This window comes from Siphateles boraxobius, unplaced genomic scaffold, assembly GCF_051911475.1.
Source record: "Siphateles boraxobius isolate OS27281-9 unplaced genomic scaffold, OSU_SipBor_1 22, whole genome shotgun sequence".
Taxonomy (NCBI): domain Eukaryota; kingdom Metazoa; phylum Chordata; class Actinopteri; order Cypriniformes; family Leuciscidae; genus Siphateles; species Siphateles boraxobius.
Genome location: NW_027508833.1, coordinates 1,340,153 through 1,360,848, shown reverse-complemented (window position 1 = coordinate 1,360,848; position 20,696 = coordinate 1,340,153). Strand labels below are relative to the sequence as shown.

The following is a 20,696-nucleotide window of genomic DNA, read 5'->3' as shown; positions in this document are numbered from 1 at the left end:
ATCAATTTGCTCCTGATCTTCAAAGTACAACGGCACAGGCACTGTCTTGGTGGCACACTTTTGGAAAAGGTGTCAAACCACTTTGATTGACATTAAAAACGTCCATGTATTTCTATGTAAGTCGTTTATTTACTAGACAAGCTATTGGTTTGAATGGAGTTAAAAAAAGCGATGGGTGTTTAGAGAGAGAGATTTTCATTTCCTCAAGTAGCTAAAGCAAACACACACCTTTATGAGATGCAAGTTAAAGAGAACTTTGTAAAGACAGAGTATATGATAAACCCACATTAAGTGCTCATACCAGTCCAGATCAGTAAGCTATTTTAAGAAAGATGTATATTAAGATATAAATTAGATAATTAGAACATCTCAGTTATAAGAAACAACTCAAACCAGGATCTACATTCAACCCGTATGGGAAAGGTTTTTAATGTGAGTTTTATCATGTATGACATTGGCAATAATCAAAATATTTGAGTGAGTGTGCAGTTCAACTCTTTACTTAGAGAGACAGATTTACATACATATATGCCTATTATAAATGTGTCTTTTGTGAGTTCAGACCGTAGAGTGTAAAAAAGAAGTTCACATATTTCCAATATCTACTGTAATGTTGCCCTAGAAACCATGTAGTATGTTTGAATGCAAGGCGTAAACGGGTCTTACCAGAAGAGGCCATCTCACGCAAGCTAGGCAACAAAAGAAAATCAGTTTTGAAAGGGAGTAGAGAAGACTAGGGGCAGCTAAACCTGACACGTGGTTAGCCAAGTTTGAGCCAGACAACAACTTTTTGTCTCTCGAAATAAATTATAGACCCATCCATTGATATATAGAAATTAATTGACATCTACATACCCAAGCTTTATCTAGCTAATAGTTTATAAATAATAAATGTTGCATCATTGCTAAACAACAATAACTCAGATTATTTAACATGATACCTCAATTCGCCTTCCCTCGCAAAACCTGTTGTGAGCTCGGACAGACACTTCCTGTTTAATGTCCCGCTGGCAGTGCCTCAGAGATCCGTACATTAATGGAACGTTTCTATGGCTGTTCCCTACAACTAAATTTCACTGTCAGGCGTTCAGTTGATTTGCACCAAAAATACCTTCAAAGATTTTCGCGCTTCAGGGCAGTGACGAGTGTACATATGTAGTCCAGTGGTTGTCAAGACACTTATGGCACAACCTTAAGCAATGGCACTGAGCGGCACCCAACATAGTTATAGCAACCTTTTGACCATGTTGTTATAGCGTTGTAAGAAGGTTGGGTACGTTGTGTCCACGTTCTGTGTTTGCTGCTACGTTACGATTTTTTCGGCTAAGGTTGCAGGTTTGCCTTCATGTGGTTTCGCCACTACTTTACCACTACCTCGGTCAAAATCGAAGAGTCGAGGATTTGTCCAAATAAATTTCCTCATCCACTTGACGAAGTTGGCAGCAAATCTTGATGGGTCCCCGGCGGCGGGTTTTCCCCCAAGGAGAAGCGCTTCGGGAAGTTCGAGTTCGAGTGTGTCTAAAAGTGAAGTTAAAGCAGCCATCAACTACTGCAAACCTTTGTAAATCACGTTGCATTATTCATTTAAATACTTTCTGCCCATAAATTTTTTCATAGAAACTCCAACGAATGCGTATGCAATAATGTCAGACGCAAAATAATGCCTTTTTAGCGCTAATTTTCACTGTGTCTCTTTAGTAGGCCAAATCCGGACAGTCGTTTTTTAACGCCAAAAGAGGGGTTGTGCTGCATGTTAGTTAATCCGGCCGATAATGTTAAAATCTTGTGGTGATGCTTTCGAAACAGTATTTCACTGATTATCCCAATGCAGTTTCTTGGCCCATAGATGTCAGGTTTAAGTCAGTAATGCAATTACAATGGAAGTCTAAGGGGATTTAGACATTGCACGCAATTATTTGTTTTAATGCTCACATGACAAACTAAAAACACTTAGTATCCAGTCAAACATGTTTAATGAACACATACAACCATCAGTTATGACCACATTACACAATATTAAGAATACAACAATCTGGCACACAATACAATGCAATTGACCAGATGTTCAGCATAAATAATGACACAGAAACATTTTACTGATGTGCTGGTGTGTTTCTGTGCTGGTTACCTGTTACGAAACTGACAAAAAAATCACCAATATTTATTTGCTACACTACACAGATTTAAACAGTCTGTCAATAGTATCAAAAATTAAAGGCAATTGACCATTGAACCATCAGTCAAAGACTGCACCAATTTTAATACTAAAGCCATTATCAGTGTTTTACTGTGCAAATTATGAATTTCATTTGCCATTACGGGGAATACATTACAAATCTACACTGTACAAAACAACGTCATCATACCATAGAGAAATACTTATCCTGAGACCTGGAGCACAAAACATCCTTCTGATCATCTGCCGTGTAACAATGATTACGGACAGTTTGTGCTGTTCAACACTATATGAATCATGTGTGGATGAATGCAATAGTGCAAAAATACTCTTCATATTTCTCATACTTTAAGAACCATTCCTTCTGAAACCAGTCAGGATTGTAAATGCAGGAATTCAGTTTCAGCACAGGAATGTGAAACATGAATAAACATGGAAGTGTTCATCATTACAGCAAATATAGTGTAATTAAGAAATAGTGGTAAAACAACAGTGTAATGGATGAATCATTAAACCTGATAAGAACATGTCCTTCATATTTCACTTAAAATTTCAATTAAATAATAATAACAAAATAGGTATTTATAGGATCATTAAGATATTTTGCATTGTGAAATTGTTATGCAGTTAAGCACATTTCTCCCAATATATTAATATCAACATAGTCATTATTGAAATGCATCAGTACATTTTAGTTTTGAGTTCTGTAATTCTCAATTTATATTACTGTAATACAGTATTTTTATACTTTACTGTATAAAACAGGATATTGCAGCAAATATATAGACATGTAAAATTACAGCTATACGATTTATTAAAACAATTATTAAAATCAGCATATAGGCAGTACAACAAATACTACCATGATGAATATATATTTTGTGGTTAATCATAATAAAAAATATCACAATGTAAAAAAAACTATAATACTTAATATGCTGCATTTGTTTCTTCTGATTTTGAGGTAAAATATGAGACACATATTTCTTGACAGATTTTGTAAGATTCGTCCAAATACATCGTAAACATGTTACATGTTCAGCATTAAAATGATTCATATTTTTGGTGATTGTAGAAAATAGAAAAATCAAATCTTAAGGTCTGTCAAAGTTTGGCAACTTTTAGCATTAACTTTAAACAACTAGTCTTTAAAAACTGAAATGAATTAAACTGCAGCGAGAAGCAGGTAAAATGCGAGGGAAGCGTCACATGGGCGAACCGTGTTCTGCATGAGCGGCGCGGAAGTCAGCCGATAGCTGGCGTTGCTTTGCATATCTACAGATATGGCTGCTTCCTCTTGTTTTTGGCGGCAAGTGCACTCGGGTGAGATGAGCACATTAGGTTCCCTCGGCAGTGTCCGGTCCCTGTGGTTTGCGTTTCCTCACCGAACTCTCTGCTGACAGCATCTGCTCACTGCCACTGCCTCCGTCTGTCATCACTCCTTCTTCTTCAGTCGAGTCGTCTCCAGACACTCTCTCACTCTCGTTGTCCAGGTCAGACGTGTGTTTCTCCTCCACCTCTTCCTCAGACACTTCCTCTTTCACAATCACAACTGCAGAGGTACAGAGAATTAAATGATTCTTTATATTAGGGAAGGTTCAGTAACAGCTCTCTGGTTTATTAACCAAGTAAAGTTGCACTTACATGTAGAACTGGGCTTTACTATTGAATATGCACAAAATATTTACAATGATTTCAAAATATAGCAACAATATTTCCCATCTGTTCGTCAGTTCAGAGTGTCAATTTCAGTGAATCGATTCAAAACATCTCTAATGTTGACAACTGTGTTATATAAAATTATGTGTTTGACTTAAGTACAAACTGTAGCATATACTGCAAAAAATAAACAAATAAAATGGTTTTTCCCAGTATAAATATCTAAACATTATTAAATCAAGATACATTTACTTGAGAAGCAAAATATTGTGATGTTAAGTATAAAAAGTATCAAAATTAAGTGACTTTTTCCTTAAAACACGAAAAAATCTTATAATAAAAAACTTATTTTCCCTATGAATTATGTAATTTTCTTACCACATTGGCAGATATTGTTTCTATCTTTAAGCTTAAACTTACTTATTTTTGATCTTTCTTTTTTTTTCTTCCAGTAAACAAGAATTAATATCTTATGTATTTACAATTTTAAATAAATTAATCTTGATTTAAGAAAGTGTTATTGAGAAAGTGTTATAAAGTGCTAGTGTCCAGTACAAATATATACACAAAGAAAATCAAAATCAGTGAACTATTTAAAATAAAACAAATAGTATCACTTTACATAAGGGATTCATTTGTTAGCATTAGTTAAATATATTGGTTAACATGAGCTTACACGGCACTTCTAAGGCAATTGTTAATTGCAACATTTACTAATACTTTATTAAAATCAAAAGCTGTAACTTTTCATATTTATTAAACCTGAGCTAACATGATCTAACCATGAACAGTTGTATAAATAAATACTGTAGCAAATGTATTTATTATTGCTCAAAAGGTCTTCATTTCCTGTTTACAAATCAGGGCTTTGGGGTCTATATGACCCCAACAATTGATAGAGTAATTGTACAAAAAATATACATTTTTATTCATACAAATAATATATCATTTTTGTTGTTTACTTCTAATCTATTCATTAATGCTGTGTTTTGGGAGATATGAAGTACTTTTTTACCTAATTACTGCAGAATTCCTCCACTACACCATTAGCATACATATGAAATATTAATTTTTCATGAAAAAAACACATTAATGATGATCAAATTTAAATGGGAATTGTTTCTGGATATTGGTCTAGGTGTTAGATGCATAATTCTGCCATCTGCTGGTTAGATGTTTTTTTGTAGATAATATGTTTTTAGCCTTAAAGTGTAATTACCATCTACTTCCAGCAGAGGCCCCATAGAGATCCATTCATTTTTCTGGATGTGACTTACTGCTCTTATAACAGCTTTTTTTATGAATATATATATTTAAACGCTTAAAATACATTAAATCCGTATTTTTTCAAAGTTTAGAATTATTTTTGTTGTTGTTTGAGGTCTTTTGAAGTATCTTGTTATTGCAATAATGCTATATAAATTTTGCAGTAATCCCAAATAAATTTGCAATAATGCCACAAGTTACAACTAAAAGAAAATACTTGATTGCAATTTCATATTATTTCAATTATCGAAATGTATAAAATGATTAACTTTAGAATCAGAAATTCATTTTCAAAAGGAAATAAAAACAAAAAACATACAGCTATAGGCGGATATGAACAGGAGCGAAGAATAAACACCTGTGTCTGTGTGTGTTTGTGTGTGCACACGTGTGTGTGTGTGTGTGTGTGTGTGTGTGTGTGTGTGTGTGTGTGTGTGTGTGTGTAATCATGCTCATTCCACATTGTTTTTTTCTCTAATGCCTGGCCTTCATTTATGTGTGAACATTTTTAGATTCATGCTGGAATTATTGATTTTATTTCCCAATTTCTATAAAAATGCTCTCTTTTACTGTCGCACCTGTTTGTTTGTTTGTGTGTCTCTCTGTGTGTATGTTATGTGTGTGCAGTCACGTTCTTTCCATATTACATTTGTGCTCTCATATCATACCTTCATTTGTGTGTGAAAATTTTTAGATTTATGCAGAAATTATTGATTTTATTTCCCAATTTCTATAAAGATGCTCTCTATTGCAGTCACACCTCTCTTTATCTGTGTGTGTATTTGTGTCTGTGTCTGTGTGGGCACACATGTGTGTGTGTTAATGTTCATTCCACATTGCATTAGTGATCTAGTACCAGGCCTTCATTTATGTGTGAGAATTTTCAAATTTATGCAGGAATTATTGATTTTATTTGCCAATTTCAATAAAAATGCTTTCTATTGGAGTCATACGTTTATGTGTGTTTGTGTGCGCGTACACGTGTGTGTGTGCAAGTGATCATGTTCGTTCCACATTGCATTTGTGCTCTAGTACCAGGACTTCATTGCGGTATGGAAATTTTCAGATTTATTCTGGATTTATTGATTTTCTTTTGACAAATGAAAAATAAAAAACACATTTTTTTCGATTTTCCCATTCATTTCAATGTGGGGTCATATTGACCCCGAAGACCAGAAGTGTAAAAAAATTTTTTACGTACCTATAGAACCACCGAATCAAGCCCAGTTTTTTGTTGTGTGTATAGATAGATAATGTAGGAAAAGTTACCAAATCTTATTCCACTGAGATGAAGGGAACCATTTTTTTTTACTAAGGAAACGTCGATTGGGGGTCATATAGACCCCAGTGTCCAATTCAGGGTTAATGCATTCCGTCATGCAATTCTATAGAGTATACGTCCTTTACATACAGTCCGCAAGCAATCACATCATTAGCGCATGGCACAAGCTGATTGGCCTCTGCTGATCCTGCAGCCAATGAGATTGCTTGCTCAACATTTGAATAGTCTGGCCGTTTCTCAATATGCGTTCTTGTCTGTACTTGTGTGCTTGTGGACTTGTGAAACGTCATCAGTCGCTGCCCAAGTACTGTCTCAATACACAAGTTTGCATTTTGGCAAGAACGGTTAAAAATCCCGGAAGTGTTCTTGACACGCCCATTTTACCGAGGATGCATCGGTTGGTAACTTGTGTGAACTTGACGGCAGAAATATCCCAGAATTCATTTCGGCATTCAAGGAAGGAGCGGGGAGCAGAAAGGCAGAACAACGAAGTCGTTTTTCTACAATTTCGTATGCTATTTCATCACTAAATTAACTTCTGAGAGCATTTGATGCGAGAAATCTACTGTGTAGATTTCAAATATTGCCATTTTTACGAAAAGTTATGGCGAATCGAAAATATGCTCAAACATTTTCGGTAGTGAAGAATCTCCATAAGCGCACGGGGGTGTAGCTAGCGAGCCAACCGGCCAGTCATGCTAAAAACCTGGCTGTTATCATCAATAATTCTTGTTATGTTTGGGTACTGAAGACGACGCTGTGCGGTGGTATTGCGCAATACCAGCAAGAACACATCGCCTCAAACTGTCAGCAGCGTTCTGTGTGCTCGTCACCTCGTAAGTTCATTCTTCCAAGAACAACTAGCAAGAGCGTTCTCCCCAAGAACACAAGTCCGTTCTTTGCATTCTTGGTTTTGAGAAACGGCCTCTGTTAATTGTTTGCTGTAATCTAGTCCTGCAGCAACTATCAGAGTTCCTCTAAACACCTCTACCTCCTAGGGTGACCACCATCAAAAAAACCAAATGTGGGACGATTATAAGTTTGTGTGGGACATGTTACCAACACTAAAACATAACCTGAGACTGTTATATAATGATTATCTAACTTAATAAAAATATTTGTATTCTGCCTTTCAGCTGGTAACAATTCTTTGTTCTTTAGTCCCTTCCAGAAAACACCATCACAATGTAATAACATGTCTTTATTTTACATGACATTTAAATTCAACATCACTGAGCCCAAAGGCATCATGCAGATCACTGTTTCTGAAACAGTTCTGAAATCTAAAATAAAATATAAACCAACATGAATTTAGATATTTGACAGTCTTATATATTAAGAATATATTAAACCAAAAACGTTCTTTTTTTTAGAAAGCATGTGAATTAAAACAACCACAGCAGGAAACAAGTTGATAAATTCTGTTACATTTTAATTTTAATTTACCGAATTATCCATTTGTTTTCTGACAGAAGCACGAACGACTCACCGCTCCACATTTTGATTGACAGCGTCACAACCCACTAGTGACAATGTTTACCCCTGTCCTTTCAATCATTGGATAGGATATTAAAAACGGCTGTTGTATTTGTACTTCTGACAAAACGCTGTTAAATATAGGTCAGGGTTCCAGACATACGCGACAATTTTTTGAGAATGTGCGAGTTAAAATGTTATGTGGTCGCATTTGTGCGAGTGGACGCTTGAGCAACAGAACGCCGTTGTATCAGCTGCTGCATTCCGTAACTTATGTTCAAAATGAACGAGTAGGCTACATCATGAATCCATTTTCCAAACCGTGTTTTTGAATTAATCTGAAACACTACGGTACGCCTATAATAAGTGTTTATATTCGGACTATTTTATCCCGGGGTCGTCTCGGCTGCGGAGTAGCCCAGTGCCTGCGTGACTCGCCATATACATTAACGGAGAGAAGTTCCGTCTACAATGTTCTTCCGCAAGACACGTGCAGTTTATTTATTGACGAACGTAGACGTCACGCGCATTTCACACTGATGGTGAAACGCGCCAATTACGAATTCACGAATTAAGGCATATAAAAATGATAAAAATGGTCTCACGAAACACAGAGCCCCTTCCTCCAACGTCTTTTCAGCGGTTATATTTTCCTCTGTCGAACGATTACTCTCATGATCGCTCGACAGAGGAAAAGGAAATTATTATAAAATGCAGAAGGTAAGGAGTGTGAGATTTCTGCTTTTTGTTACAACTATAAACTTTGATAACGAAAAATCTGTATCAGTTTATTATAATACTCTAATCTTTTAAAATGTAATGCATACAGAATGTTTAATGGTTTTTAAAAGATAGAAAGATGATAATAGACAGATAGATAGATAGATAGAATATGATTCAAATGTAAATAGATAGATTGTATATAATTCAAATGTAAAATGCTTAAAATTACAGATTAAAATTACTTGCCAAAATCCATGAAAATCCTGAAATTTGGCAATGATAATTAATATATTACAGGTATTTCTGCTGCAACCCAGAAAGCCTTTGCTAGCCTTGGTCCATTAAAACCACTATTCATCAGCATGCATTGATTAATCCCATGGCATGTAGCAAAAAAAAGAAAAAAGAAAAGGTGCGACCAAATCATATGCTGGTGCGACCAACTGAGAAAGTTGGTAGCACCAGTGCAACCAGTGGAAAAGTTAGTCTGGAGCCCTGTAGGTGAAAAACTACGCCGCAGAAAGAATAAATAAAATGCTTTCTAAAAAAGGCAAAAGAACGCATGCACGTTTTCTTTAGCCTGGTTAAAACCAGACCCTTCTCAGTCGTAACTGAGTTAGGGTCTGGGGAAGGTTCATTCACAGCTCACTTCCAAAGGGGCGTCACCAACGGACGTTGCTCAAATGCCTCTGGGCGCAATTGGATAGACCTAAAACCAATCAGATCGATCGTCATCTTGTAAACCCGCCTCAACGTTTGTGATTGGTGCCTCAATTTGGAAAGATTGGAAATGAGCTTGAATGGGCTCTTCGCCAGACTAACTTGCAGAGCAAATCTAAATTTGCCGGAAGTTCGTCTGGGTTTTCCCAGGCTACGTTATCTTTATATGATAATTAGAGATGCACCGATTACAATTTTCTAGGCTGATTCCGACTTCCGATTTTTCATGAGTTTGGCCTGCCGATACCGGTTTTAGCCGATTCCGATTTCATTTTTTCTAACCACTTTACAGCAAACACAAATATTTATTTTCTATCTTTTCTTTAATAGAACATTTTACATAGAACATAGACAATTTTTTGAACAAATTAAATAAAATTGAACTATATAAATTACTCCTGGTGTGGGAAATTCACACATTTATGTGTGTGTTATGGTGCAGTGTTATGGTATGGAAGAACCATTTTCAATTCCTATATTCAACTATACAAAAATGTGATATATTTACTTATTTTGGAAACTAAACTTCTGTATGAAAACAGGTAATGGCAATAAAATAATATATAAATAGCAAAAATAAATAAATAAATAAATATAGCCTTGCAGTAAAAAGATATTTATCCAAACACACACACACACAGGCTTATTGCAATCACTTGTACATCAATGGCAAGTTTTATTTCATATTTATTTTGAAATATGAAATATTTATTTTGCCCAACAAAAGTGTGCTTTCACTTCAATTGAGCGCGAGCAGCGCAGCAAAAATAGACTGTGCACCGAAACCCCGCTTCACTGCTGCTCACGCGACGCTCCTTCTCGACGCTCACCCCTAAAATCCACTGGATCCGTCTACGGCGCGGAACGTCAGCGCCACGTTTTTGATGCGTCCCTAGCTCAGCGTCAAAGTCCACTGGAAGCGTCTCAGACGCGTTTCAGCAGCGGAGCGTTGGTCTCCACAGGGTGTTTTATTTTGAAAATCGACCGGATCCTCTATGCCGTTCTGTGTCTGACTTCCTGCCCGGTACGATGTACTCTTTGCTGCTTGACGCGGCTAGCGGCGAAAATAGACCTGCTACCTAGGGTGCTTCTCATTTCTTATTTGTGCGTCCTCGTTTCCTTTCCTCGCTTCCTTTCCTAGCGCCTCAGCTCCTCCCCCTGTAGGATGTGAGGGAAGGACGCAAAAAGAGGACTGAGGAATCGAATGAAAGCTTTTTTTATACATTGGAATACTTGATCACTCGAGCGTCACTTCACAGCGTCATCAGTAGCGCTCAAAGGATCTGCCGTTATGTTGTTGAAGTTTTTTATTTAAGAAATTCATAATGAATAATAATAAAGCAAGATACCCTGTTTAAATATGTGAGATGTATGTTTTATATAAACTGCAAGGGTAAAGTGTAAATTCAAATTATTGTGACCGATGTGAAGGGGGAGGAGAATGTATACGTGCGCAACGTTAGGTCAATAAAACACTTCCGCATAGGGTACACCTGTGTATCCTCGCTCATGACTCCTCTGAAAGCCTCCTCACTCCTCGATCCTCGACTCCTCGCGGTGCAATTAGAGAATTGAGATGTCCTTCAAGATGGCTGTGCTTGATTGGTTTCCGGGTCATAGGATCGAGGAGCGAGGAGACGAGGAGGGATATTGAGAAGCACCCCTATTCTCTGCGGAGCGGAGAGACGCTTCTGGGACGCTTCTGAGACGCGCTGCGTCCGGAGCTGGTGGACTTAAGAGCATTGACTATAATGGCCTCGATTAGCTCCGGCATCCGCGACGCTGACGTTCCGCGCTGTAAGGCCGTCTAACTCGATCCAATGGCGGTATTCTAATTAGCGGTGAAGGTCTTTGCATATTACTGTCTTTTCTCGCGGCAAAGTTTTTTTACATACATTTTACAATACATTTTCTCCTATGTATTTTCTCGTTATTTCATCTGACTCCTTAAATGAAAAAGGTTTTAATGATATCTGTGCATCATTAAATGTGAGGGAATGTTTTACTATTCTTTTAAACTCTTGAATGAAAATAATGTCAAAGTCAATTAGAATAATCAAATATCAAAATTTAATATGTCAGGTAAATTCATCATTACAATTTCATAACCAATTCAAAGATAATCAATGCAAAACATCAAATGCTCTAGAACAAAGAGGAAAAAGTTTACCCGACAAGAAATGCGATAGGCTGACTGTACGTTCACACCGCCGCCGACTTGAGCTTCCAAAGCGGCCGGTAGTCATTCATTTTCAATGGAAGCTGGCTTCTCTCAGCTGCAAGGAGCGTCAAATCCCTCGGCGTCGTGTTTTGGGCGTTTTGAGCGTCAATCAGAAAGTTGAAAGAAGCTCAGCTTTATGGCAATGAGCTATGACGCGGTTCAGCGGCAAGCAGCGGCAAAACGCCAGAAACCAATCAGAATAAAGACGTCCTTCACTCTTGCTGATTCCGGAGAAACATACGATGTGAACTTTCGTTCCTACCAAAACATTAGTTCAGAGAAAATGGAGGAGAAGCTGATAAATCGCTGTTGCTGGGTTTCCTATCATATATGATATGACATTGTTTGCTTACAGGAACCAGTTACAAAAGAACGAGGCATGGGATAAAATAGCATCACCAAACACAACAACTTCGTGCTTTTCCATAATGATCCAGTGATACACATTTGAGAATGAGCACAACTTTTATTTGAAATATTTACGAACGCTCGTTTTAAGCAGGTATGCAATTAATTTGCTCACGGTGACAACGATTTGACCAATTGCACTAATGCAAATAATAGCCTAATGCAAATAATAATAATAATAGCTAATTATTATTTTTTTCCCTGACCAAATGTGACCAAAACGGTTATAAAAATGCTGTCATTATAAAAGGTTTCTTCAATGTATTGCTTGTTTTTTCTGTTTATTACATTTCATGTTGTGACACTTCTCCTCTCCCTGCCATGTCAGAGCGTCCAAAGCTTCAACGAGCTTCCCCGTGCTTTTTGACAAGCGTCCTTGACAGAGCGGCCAGAGCTTCTTTGACGCTCATGTCGGCAGCGGTGTGAACGTACAGTGAGAGTCTCACAACTCTCAGCCTCACGGGCCGATCTCAGATACAGAAAAGGCCCCGTGCTCTCGCTGCGTTTCATTATATACCCGGACCTCATTTCAAATCTAAACACCATCCACAGTGGAAGTTTACCTGTAAGTCACCATTTGCTAGCAGTGGACAATTAGCATTCAGTCAAATGGTCAGAAGGTGTTAACTCAAAGACACACTCTCCAGTGTGGAAGATATTTCTAAACTTCCTAAGAACTTTATTACCTTTTGGTTTACTTCTTTGGGAATGAGACATTTGTACCAGTCTCACCGAGACATTTCAAATAATACCAAACATGTATAAAACTCGATGATAATCATTCACATTAAACCATTCAGATTCTTGTGTGAGTTTGGGAGATCTCTGCCAGGATGAAGAATGGGGAGAGAAATGTAGATTAGGATGAGGGAGGTGAGACCTTCGTCTCAATAGTGCATGAGGGGGAGTTCAAATGTTAATTTCCTTTGTTTTCTCAGAGAGTGGCCCTCTCTTAAAGTCATTCCAGTTTGTCCAGTCTTACAGCGCCGTAGACGGATCCAGTGGATTTTAGTGGTCATGAGCTGCTCCTGCTCTCGGTGTGAATGCACTCATTGATTAACATGCACGCCGGGGGGAAAAAACGCACTGCTCACGCTTGCGGTGTGAAACGGCCGTAATTCACGAGGTTTCCTACATGTGCGTTCCGTGTGCACGTGTGATGCTGATGTTGCGTGATGTTAAAGGGTTAGTTCACCCAAAAATTAAAATGATGTCATTAATGACTCACCCTCATGTCGCTCCAAGCCCTTTAATCATGCGGCGCCCGAGTGCATTCGACCGGAAAAAAAACCGGAATATATCAGACTGACCGGCCGGTTGCCGGTCATGGCCCATCACGTGAAAATCGGCCGATTCCAATCACCAGCCGATCAATCGGTGCATCTCTAATGATAATTAAAAACCAACAGACTGATGAAAATGCATTTTCTCAATATGCGACGTGCGGGACAAGGGGTGAAAATGCTGTGCGGGACAACGGGTGGTCACCCTACCACCTCCCCAGCTCCACCTGCCTAGATCTGCCTAGGAGTCATGTATGTCTATCATATCTTAGATGCTCACAGCAGCGTGTCTGTGTGTCTATTAGCAGTAGGGCTGGTCCGAATACCATTTTTTGAGCTTCGAAGCTTCGGTAGTAATGAACATCGAATATTCGAAGCTTCGGCGAGAGGGGGCTGAACATATTCTTTTCACTAATAAAGGCAGGAATCTCTGTGTTGGTCTGTCTTTTTGCATTTTGATTATTTCGAGAACCGTTCATCCAACCGACTTCACAAGGGAGTGCAGTGCTGCATTTGGTGCAATATAGATGGACACGCGAGACGCGACACATTCAGAATTAATAAACTTTTAGTCAGCTACAGAACAGCGCGAGCGGGAAGCAGCGCACCTCACGCGGGCAGGGTTTATATGCTCCGAGAACGGACGAATTACTGACACAGTAAAGGGTAGATTTAAATAAAGAAAAACGAAATTTAAATAAAGAAAAAAATAAATTTAAATAAGGAAAAACGAAATTTAAATAAAGAAAAAAATAAATTTAAATAAAGAAAAACGAAACTTAAATAAAGAAAAACGAAACTTAAATAAAGAAAAACGAAATTTAAATAAAGAAAAATGAAACTTAAATAAAGAAAAAACGAAATTTAAATGAAGAAAAATGAAACTTAAATAAAGAAAAAACAAAATTTAAATAAAGAAAAACGAAATTAAGTTAAATTAAGTTAAATTAAAAACGAGATTAATTTAGATTGATAATAACGGGTAAAAGGCTAATACATTTTGTTTCTATTATTCTATTTTCCACAATGTCAAAGCAACGCAGCTTAACCCAAAACACAAGCTCAGGCATGCACTTCGGTCCATACAAACTCCGCTGTTCTGCGCTCTAGCCAGAGAACACTCCCGTTGCAGTTAGGCGTCGGTTCTATTTCTAGCATGCACGCATTTTCCGCGTGGCTCGAGCCGCGCCTGAGACGCGTGTTTCACACAGGCAGTGTGCAAACTCCAACCTGTTAACATGGGAGCTGAAATAAAAACGTACATGCCACACAGCTGAGACGCTCACGCCATGCAGCCAGTGTGTCGCCGGCCTTATTCAAGCGCGAGTGAGAACCGTTTCGCGGGGGATCCCAGGTGTGCAAAAAAAAAAAAAAAAACGAATATTCGAATGTCAAATTTTCAAATCGAATACCAACCCACCGAACGAATATTCGAATATTCTGGTCCAGCGCTAATTAGCAGAACCATGTCCATCCTTACTCTGAGCAGCAGCAGCAATAATCAACAGCAGAAGAGCAGATCGAATCCGCCAAGATCAAATACATTAACTATTAACTTTTCAATAACGTGCAAAAACCAGTTGCCATGACTGAACTATTGTTAACTAATGGGACCTTATTGTAATGTGATACCAAAAATAGCATGCAATATGTAATGATAAAAGTTTCAAACAGCAGTGTGATATTCAAAGACATTTCAACATAAGAAATTACAACATTTGTAAAAACATTTTACAGTAAATAAAAGCAAAGTAAGTAATAAAAGTGTTTCTAATCTCACCTGTTTTGTTTTCTCTACGCTTTGGTCTGGATGGCCAAATGCAGTCAGCGATCAGAACCAGCATCTAATCGAGATATTATTTACCATTAGATGGAGTAATGATTTCAAACCCACCAGTGGAAGTTCACTTTTAAAAGTTTGATCCACTACATGCGAGAACCACCCACAGTATTCTCAAAAGAGCCGCACAATCGACCAGTATTACGCAACTCACAGTTGTATAATGTAGGAACATCTTTATTTCAACATGCATTATATAATTCCTTCTGCTGCAAGACATCATGTGTCTGTATGTGCGATCTGCTTCATAGAGCGCTCGCATTAGATGAAGTCAAGTGCACTTCGTTGGGTCCCTTTGGTAAATGGTCTTTTTAGATCTGTACCACGGATGGTCCGTTTGCAGAAAGATTTATGCATGAGATACTTTCATGCATAGAGTAAAGTATATCAATTTATGCTTTAAACAGGAATAATACATTAACCCATCTAAACTGTGAAAATTATGTTTTTAGACTTACCAGGCCGAGTATCAGTCCCATAAACAGTGTGATGATGGCAAATATCACGTAAGAACCCCAAGAAGGAATGCCGAGAGCATTTGTCAGGTACGTGTGGATTTGCTGTTAAATGGACAACAAAGGGATATATTCAATATACGTAAAAAGATAGTTTTTTTTATAAAATAAAGCTCCGTTCAGTGAATGAAAGCATAAAGCACCAAAAAGGACATACAAGTATCAGTAACACTTTACAATAAGGTCACATTATTTAACATGCATTGAGTAACATTCACAATAAGCAAAACATGTGTTACAATATTTATTAATCTTTGTTAACATTAGTATAAAAATACAACTGTTCATTGTTAATTCATGACAGCTCAGGTCCATTCAATGATATTAGCAGATGTTGAAATTAACATTAACTGAGATTTATAAATGTTTTAGAAGTATTTTTAATTAGTAGATCATGTTACGCTGCAAAAAAACATTCATACTCAATATGTCTTTTTCCTCCAGTACAAATATGTAAACATTCTTAAATTAAGATACATTCACTCAAGAAGATACTAAAACTTGTTTTCTAAAACATGTATCAAAAGGAAGCGAAACTTAGCTTAAAACAAGAAACAAGATCTGCCAGTGGAGTCATCTTGCTTTACCTCTGAATTAAAATGTATTTTTCTGACCCTGTTGCCAGTTTTTTATTTTATTATTATTTTAAGCATAAACTCAAATAATTCTGGTGATTTGTTTTTCAGAAAACAAGACTTCTTCAGTCTTATGTCTTTTTGCTTCTCTAATAAATGTATCTTGATGTAAGACATTCAATAAATAGGCTTGTTATTATGTTTACTCACTTTGCTGGAGAAGTTCGTGTAAGCCAAATCTGTGCAGATTTAGAGCAAATACTCAACTCGTGATTCATCATGATATATTAAATACAGCGTATTGTGCAGAATCTGCTCATATCTGGCTTACTTGAACACACTTGTCACTACGCAACAAATAACGGCGCGCTTGTTCACTTGCATTGAAGCAATAGCAAAGATTAAAAAGCGTTTGGTTAATAGAAAATACTTTATTAAAAAAAATGTTGATGTTCTTTTATACTGTATTGATCTGTCCACTTAAAACATATTTTTGGTGAAGAGGATGAAAGAGGAAGCTAATATATATATATATATATATATATATATATATATATATAAAACTAAGCTGTGACGTAGTTAATCTGGTTAATTTCTTTTTGGCTGGTAGAAGTTTTGAATGGCCGGGAACTAAAAAATGTAGTAGTCATGGCTAAATTGGCCGGTGAGTGAAAAAGTTAATTTCAAACCCTGAATAATAAAAGTAGTGCTCTATGTCTCAAATGTATTGCTGCAGACTGGGAAATTGATGCATCAATATAGTTATGTGGACTACTTTGATATTTTTATGGTGTTTTCTTCTTTTTTGGACTAGCGTAAACATCTTTAAAATATATTATTTTGTGTTCCATGGGAAAAATGAAGCCATAAGGAATTTGAATGAGTAAATTATGGCAGTTTTAAAAGCAAAACTCCAGAAATGTTTCTTACTCGGATCCACACGGAGAGACGAAACAGATTAGCCATTCCTGACATTCTGTAAAAAGAAAAAAAAATGATATACAGAATTTCATGATGATGCAAACACATCAGCACTTTTGCAGACAGCAAAGGTTTTATTTACAGAAGAGAGGATGGTGACTTCCATCCTGGCACCGGCTCAACCGTCGCCCACTTTCTGGCCACAACATAAGCTTGGATATCCTCAATCGTCCGCGATGAAACGTATTTGCGGAAATTCCCATCTTTAGCACTGTGGGTGAGATGGGTTTTTCTGTTATACTACAATGAAATACATTTGCACTGTTTTAATTTTTAAAAAATGGAACCTGAAAGAAAATTTTAAACGAGTTGTGAAAGTGAGTTGTGTCATAACACCTGACAGAATATAAATTCAGCCATCTGAGGACTTACTGAAAAATAGTCGGCAGTGTTGTAACCAGAAACCTCCCACTCAGACCTGCAGAACAAAAGAAGAGAGGATGGGTATATTGATGCAGAAAAGCAAGCACATCCTATACTGGGCATAAAATTCCCTTCGGCATTGGAAGGCGGTATACGGTCTATAGCGGAGCTGAAATATGAGAAAAGCCTGACAGCTTGCTGACAGCGAGACACAGTGAAAGGCGTTTTCTCTGAGAAACAGCATTCAGACCCGCTGCAGGTGGAGGAACAAGACAACATGTGCATCATTACTGGCTTAAATGCAATATTTGCTTGTCTTTAAATTGTAATTGTGTTCAAAAGGGAATCGTATTAACCGGTCTGATATAATGAGGACCTATTCTGCTATTTTCCATGTTCCTCTTTCTTTAGTGTGTAATGTTGCTGTTTGAGCATGAAAAAGTCCCTCCAGCAGGAGTTCTTCTCTATATCAGTGTCAGTGTTTCTGAACTCCTGAAACGCCTCCATTGTAGTCTTGAGTTTCTTCCGGGAACGAACATTTAAATAATTCATACGCAGAATAAAGGGGCGGGGCCTGATTGAGTCAGTTATTGGTGTTGAAACTGGTGGTTAGGGTAAGGTGCGGGACATTTTCCAAACACACTCAAAGCGCTCGACCAATCACAACACACCGCTCCAGCCGACCAATCAGAGCACAGTGTGCTTTACAGAAGGAGGGGCTTCATTGAGACAGGAACTAAACAGAGCGTTACTGACAGACTGGGAAGAGACGAGCCGCAACAATGTGGAATATGAGGAAAATAATTTGTTGTGAGCCCAAAAACAGAATCAAAACTTTGAAAAAGGGCATACTAGGGCCTCTTTAATATTAAAGGCTTCCATCTGCTTATGATGTCACTCTATGATGGTACACAACAAACATGACTGATAATAACTGCAGTAGGAATTAAATTTAGTGACATCAATCATGTTTAAAGCACAACTGTATTAGAGTTAATTTGAGCCACATGACAGCTCTTAAAGCGAGTCAGTAAAGAGCTGTGTGTGTGTGTGTGTGTGTGTGTGTGTGTGTGTGTGTGTGTGTGTGTGTGTGTGTGTGTGTGTGTGTGTGTGTGTGTGTGTGTGTGTGTGTGTGTGTGTGTGTGTGTGTGTGTGTGTGCGTGCGTGTGTGTGTGTGTGTACGTGTGCGTGCGTGCGTGCGTGTGTGTGTGTGTGTGTGTGTGTGCGTGTGTGTGTGTGTGTGTGTGTGTGCGTGCGTGTGTGTGCAAACAATCCAGCAGTGTTCCTTCCTTCTGAAATGCCAGACACACTGCAGATGATCAAACCATGAGCAAACGAGGCATTAACGCTGGTTGATGGAGTCACACGCGCAGAATTACAGTCAATTCAACAGCTCTGAATGTGCCTCAATCTGTTTTATAGTATTAACTCAACTGTTGCATTATGTGAAGATGTTTTTGCATTGATGTCAGACAACTTGTATCCATCAAACCCCCCCCGCCCCCGAAAAAAAACAACAAAACAAAATCAGTAACACTTTATTTTAAGGTGTAGTTAAACAGTACTACATGTACTTAATATAGTTATAACAGTAAATTATGCATAATTACAAGTAACTAACTCTAAACCAAACCATAACCTTAACTCTATAGTAAGTACATGTAGTTTATTAATACAAGTAATTACAATGTAACTACGTCATCTCAAAATAAAGTGTATTCAAATAATTTAATTCACTGGATTATCCAATTTGTATGCATTACCACGGATACTTCATGTATAACATAGTAGCAAAATACATATTTTGTTTGCATGCCATACAATTATACAAACTGTTTGTTCATACTGCCCCAAGATGGAAAGATAGATATTCAGTCAAACCTGGTTGTTGAGTAACGTCCACCTTGCCCACTGAAATGCCTAGACTTTCACTTTGTCTTCCTAGATTCTCCCAGTCTGCTTGTAAATGTTGGCACGCCGGGCACCAAGGTGCATAACTAATAAAACACATGAAACAGAGCAGCGATTCATTTACATGCATGCATAAATAATACAGGCTATGATTTCATTTCCTGCATACTGGATGTAAATGTGGGCGTAACCCCCTGATGATGTGATCATATTCACTGTAGGCCGGTATAAATACAATAACATCCACAATATTTGTGCATATAGATGCTTAATGCATAACATGACGATTTGCGCTTATTTACATGTATAGTATTGCAGCAGAGTTTATAAACACTTCCGGTTGCAGTTCAGCACGTACTTCACTACATAACAAACACTGTTATTATTTCGACACATTGTAACAGTATTAAACTGATACATTGTTGCAGCGCGGCAAATCAAAGCGTCATAGAATCGCGCGCTGATGATCTGATCAACGCATCTCAATGATTCACTCTAGAATCCTGCCGAGATCACACACACACACACACACATACTCACAATTTGATCATCCACTCGCCCTGCAGGATGAGCGTCCAGTTCGCATCGGCCACTGTCAGCACATGATTATCCCCCGTCTGAGCGTTTCCACGACACACGAGCAGCAGAAATACAGCAGAGATACACATGAAACATGAACTTCTGCCATATTCCTGCAGTTCAGCGCGTGTCAGTCCCGCCATATTGCCGCTGCAGGAGCACATGATCCACCAGAAGCAGGAAATACAGTAACAGCATCAGAAGCACAACTCGACAGATGTGCAGGATTATACGCGCTTCTGCACAAATACACGAGCCTATATACACACTATACTATTATATACACATTCATCTTTATATTAGTGTTAAATAATAATTCAATTAAATCAATGTATTCTATATTATTATTATTGTCTCTACTATATTATTATTATTAGTAGTATTATTATCACATAATTAATTACATGTATTATTACAATATTATTACACTCAGTATTCGTAAGAATTTTGTATCAAAATATCCAAAAAACACTTGCACAGTGTTATATATTTCTTTCAATTGTGTACCTTCATTATCCTAAATGTTCCCAAGAATTAGTAAATTCAGAGAAATTCACAATTTTAAATAATGGCTCGTCCATCTTCACTTGTCGCATTTCAATGACATAATATCCCACGTTATCCATGGTTTCCGCTTGTACTGCCATAGTAACCATGGCGACAGACGTGGACAACTGCGTTATGTCTAGCGGCACACTCACGCTGTTGTTGTTGCGTT

At 37.6% G+C, this 20,696-nt stretch overlaps 1 protein-coding gene across 1 annotated transcript; it reads right to left on the bottom strand.

Moving 5' to 3' along the window:
• Nucleotides 1-1,956: 1,956 nt before the first annotated feature.
• tmx4 (thioredoxin-related transmembrane protein 4) lies at nt 1,957-20,162 on the bottom strand. Its single transcript, XM_077238312.1, has 8 exons — nt 19,940-20,162; nt 19,370-19,485; nt 17,498-17,543; nt 17,208-17,336; nt 17,075-17,120; nt 15,513-15,614; nt 14,995-15,058; nt 1,957-3,728 (listed from the first exon to the last, which is right to left on the bottom strand). The coding sequence occupies exons 1-8, from the start codon at nt 20,140-20,142 to the stop codon at nt 3,514-3,516; spliced, it is 921 nt and encodes a 306-aa protein (XP_077094427.1). The 5' UTR covers nt 20,143-20,162; the 3' UTR covers nt 1,957-3,513.
• Nucleotides 20,163-20,696: the final 534 nt, after the last annotated feature.

What these genes read in the sequence shown, in the direction of transcription:
- tmx4 (XM_077238312.1), bottom strand. Translation starts at nt 20,142, where the DNA reads ATGTGCTCCTGCAGCGGCAATATGGCGGGACTGACACGCGCTGAACTG. An exon ending in GGCGAGTGGATGATCAAATT is followed by an intron (nt 19,486 to 19,939) that starts GTGAGTATGTGT and finishes GTGTTTTATTAG; the next exon opens with TTATGCACCTTGGTGCCCGG. An exon ending in TGGGACTGATACTCGGCCTG is followed by an intron (nt 15,059 to 15,512) that starts GTAAGTCTAAAA and finishes TATCTCGATTAG; the next exon opens with ATGCTGGTTCTGATCGCTGA.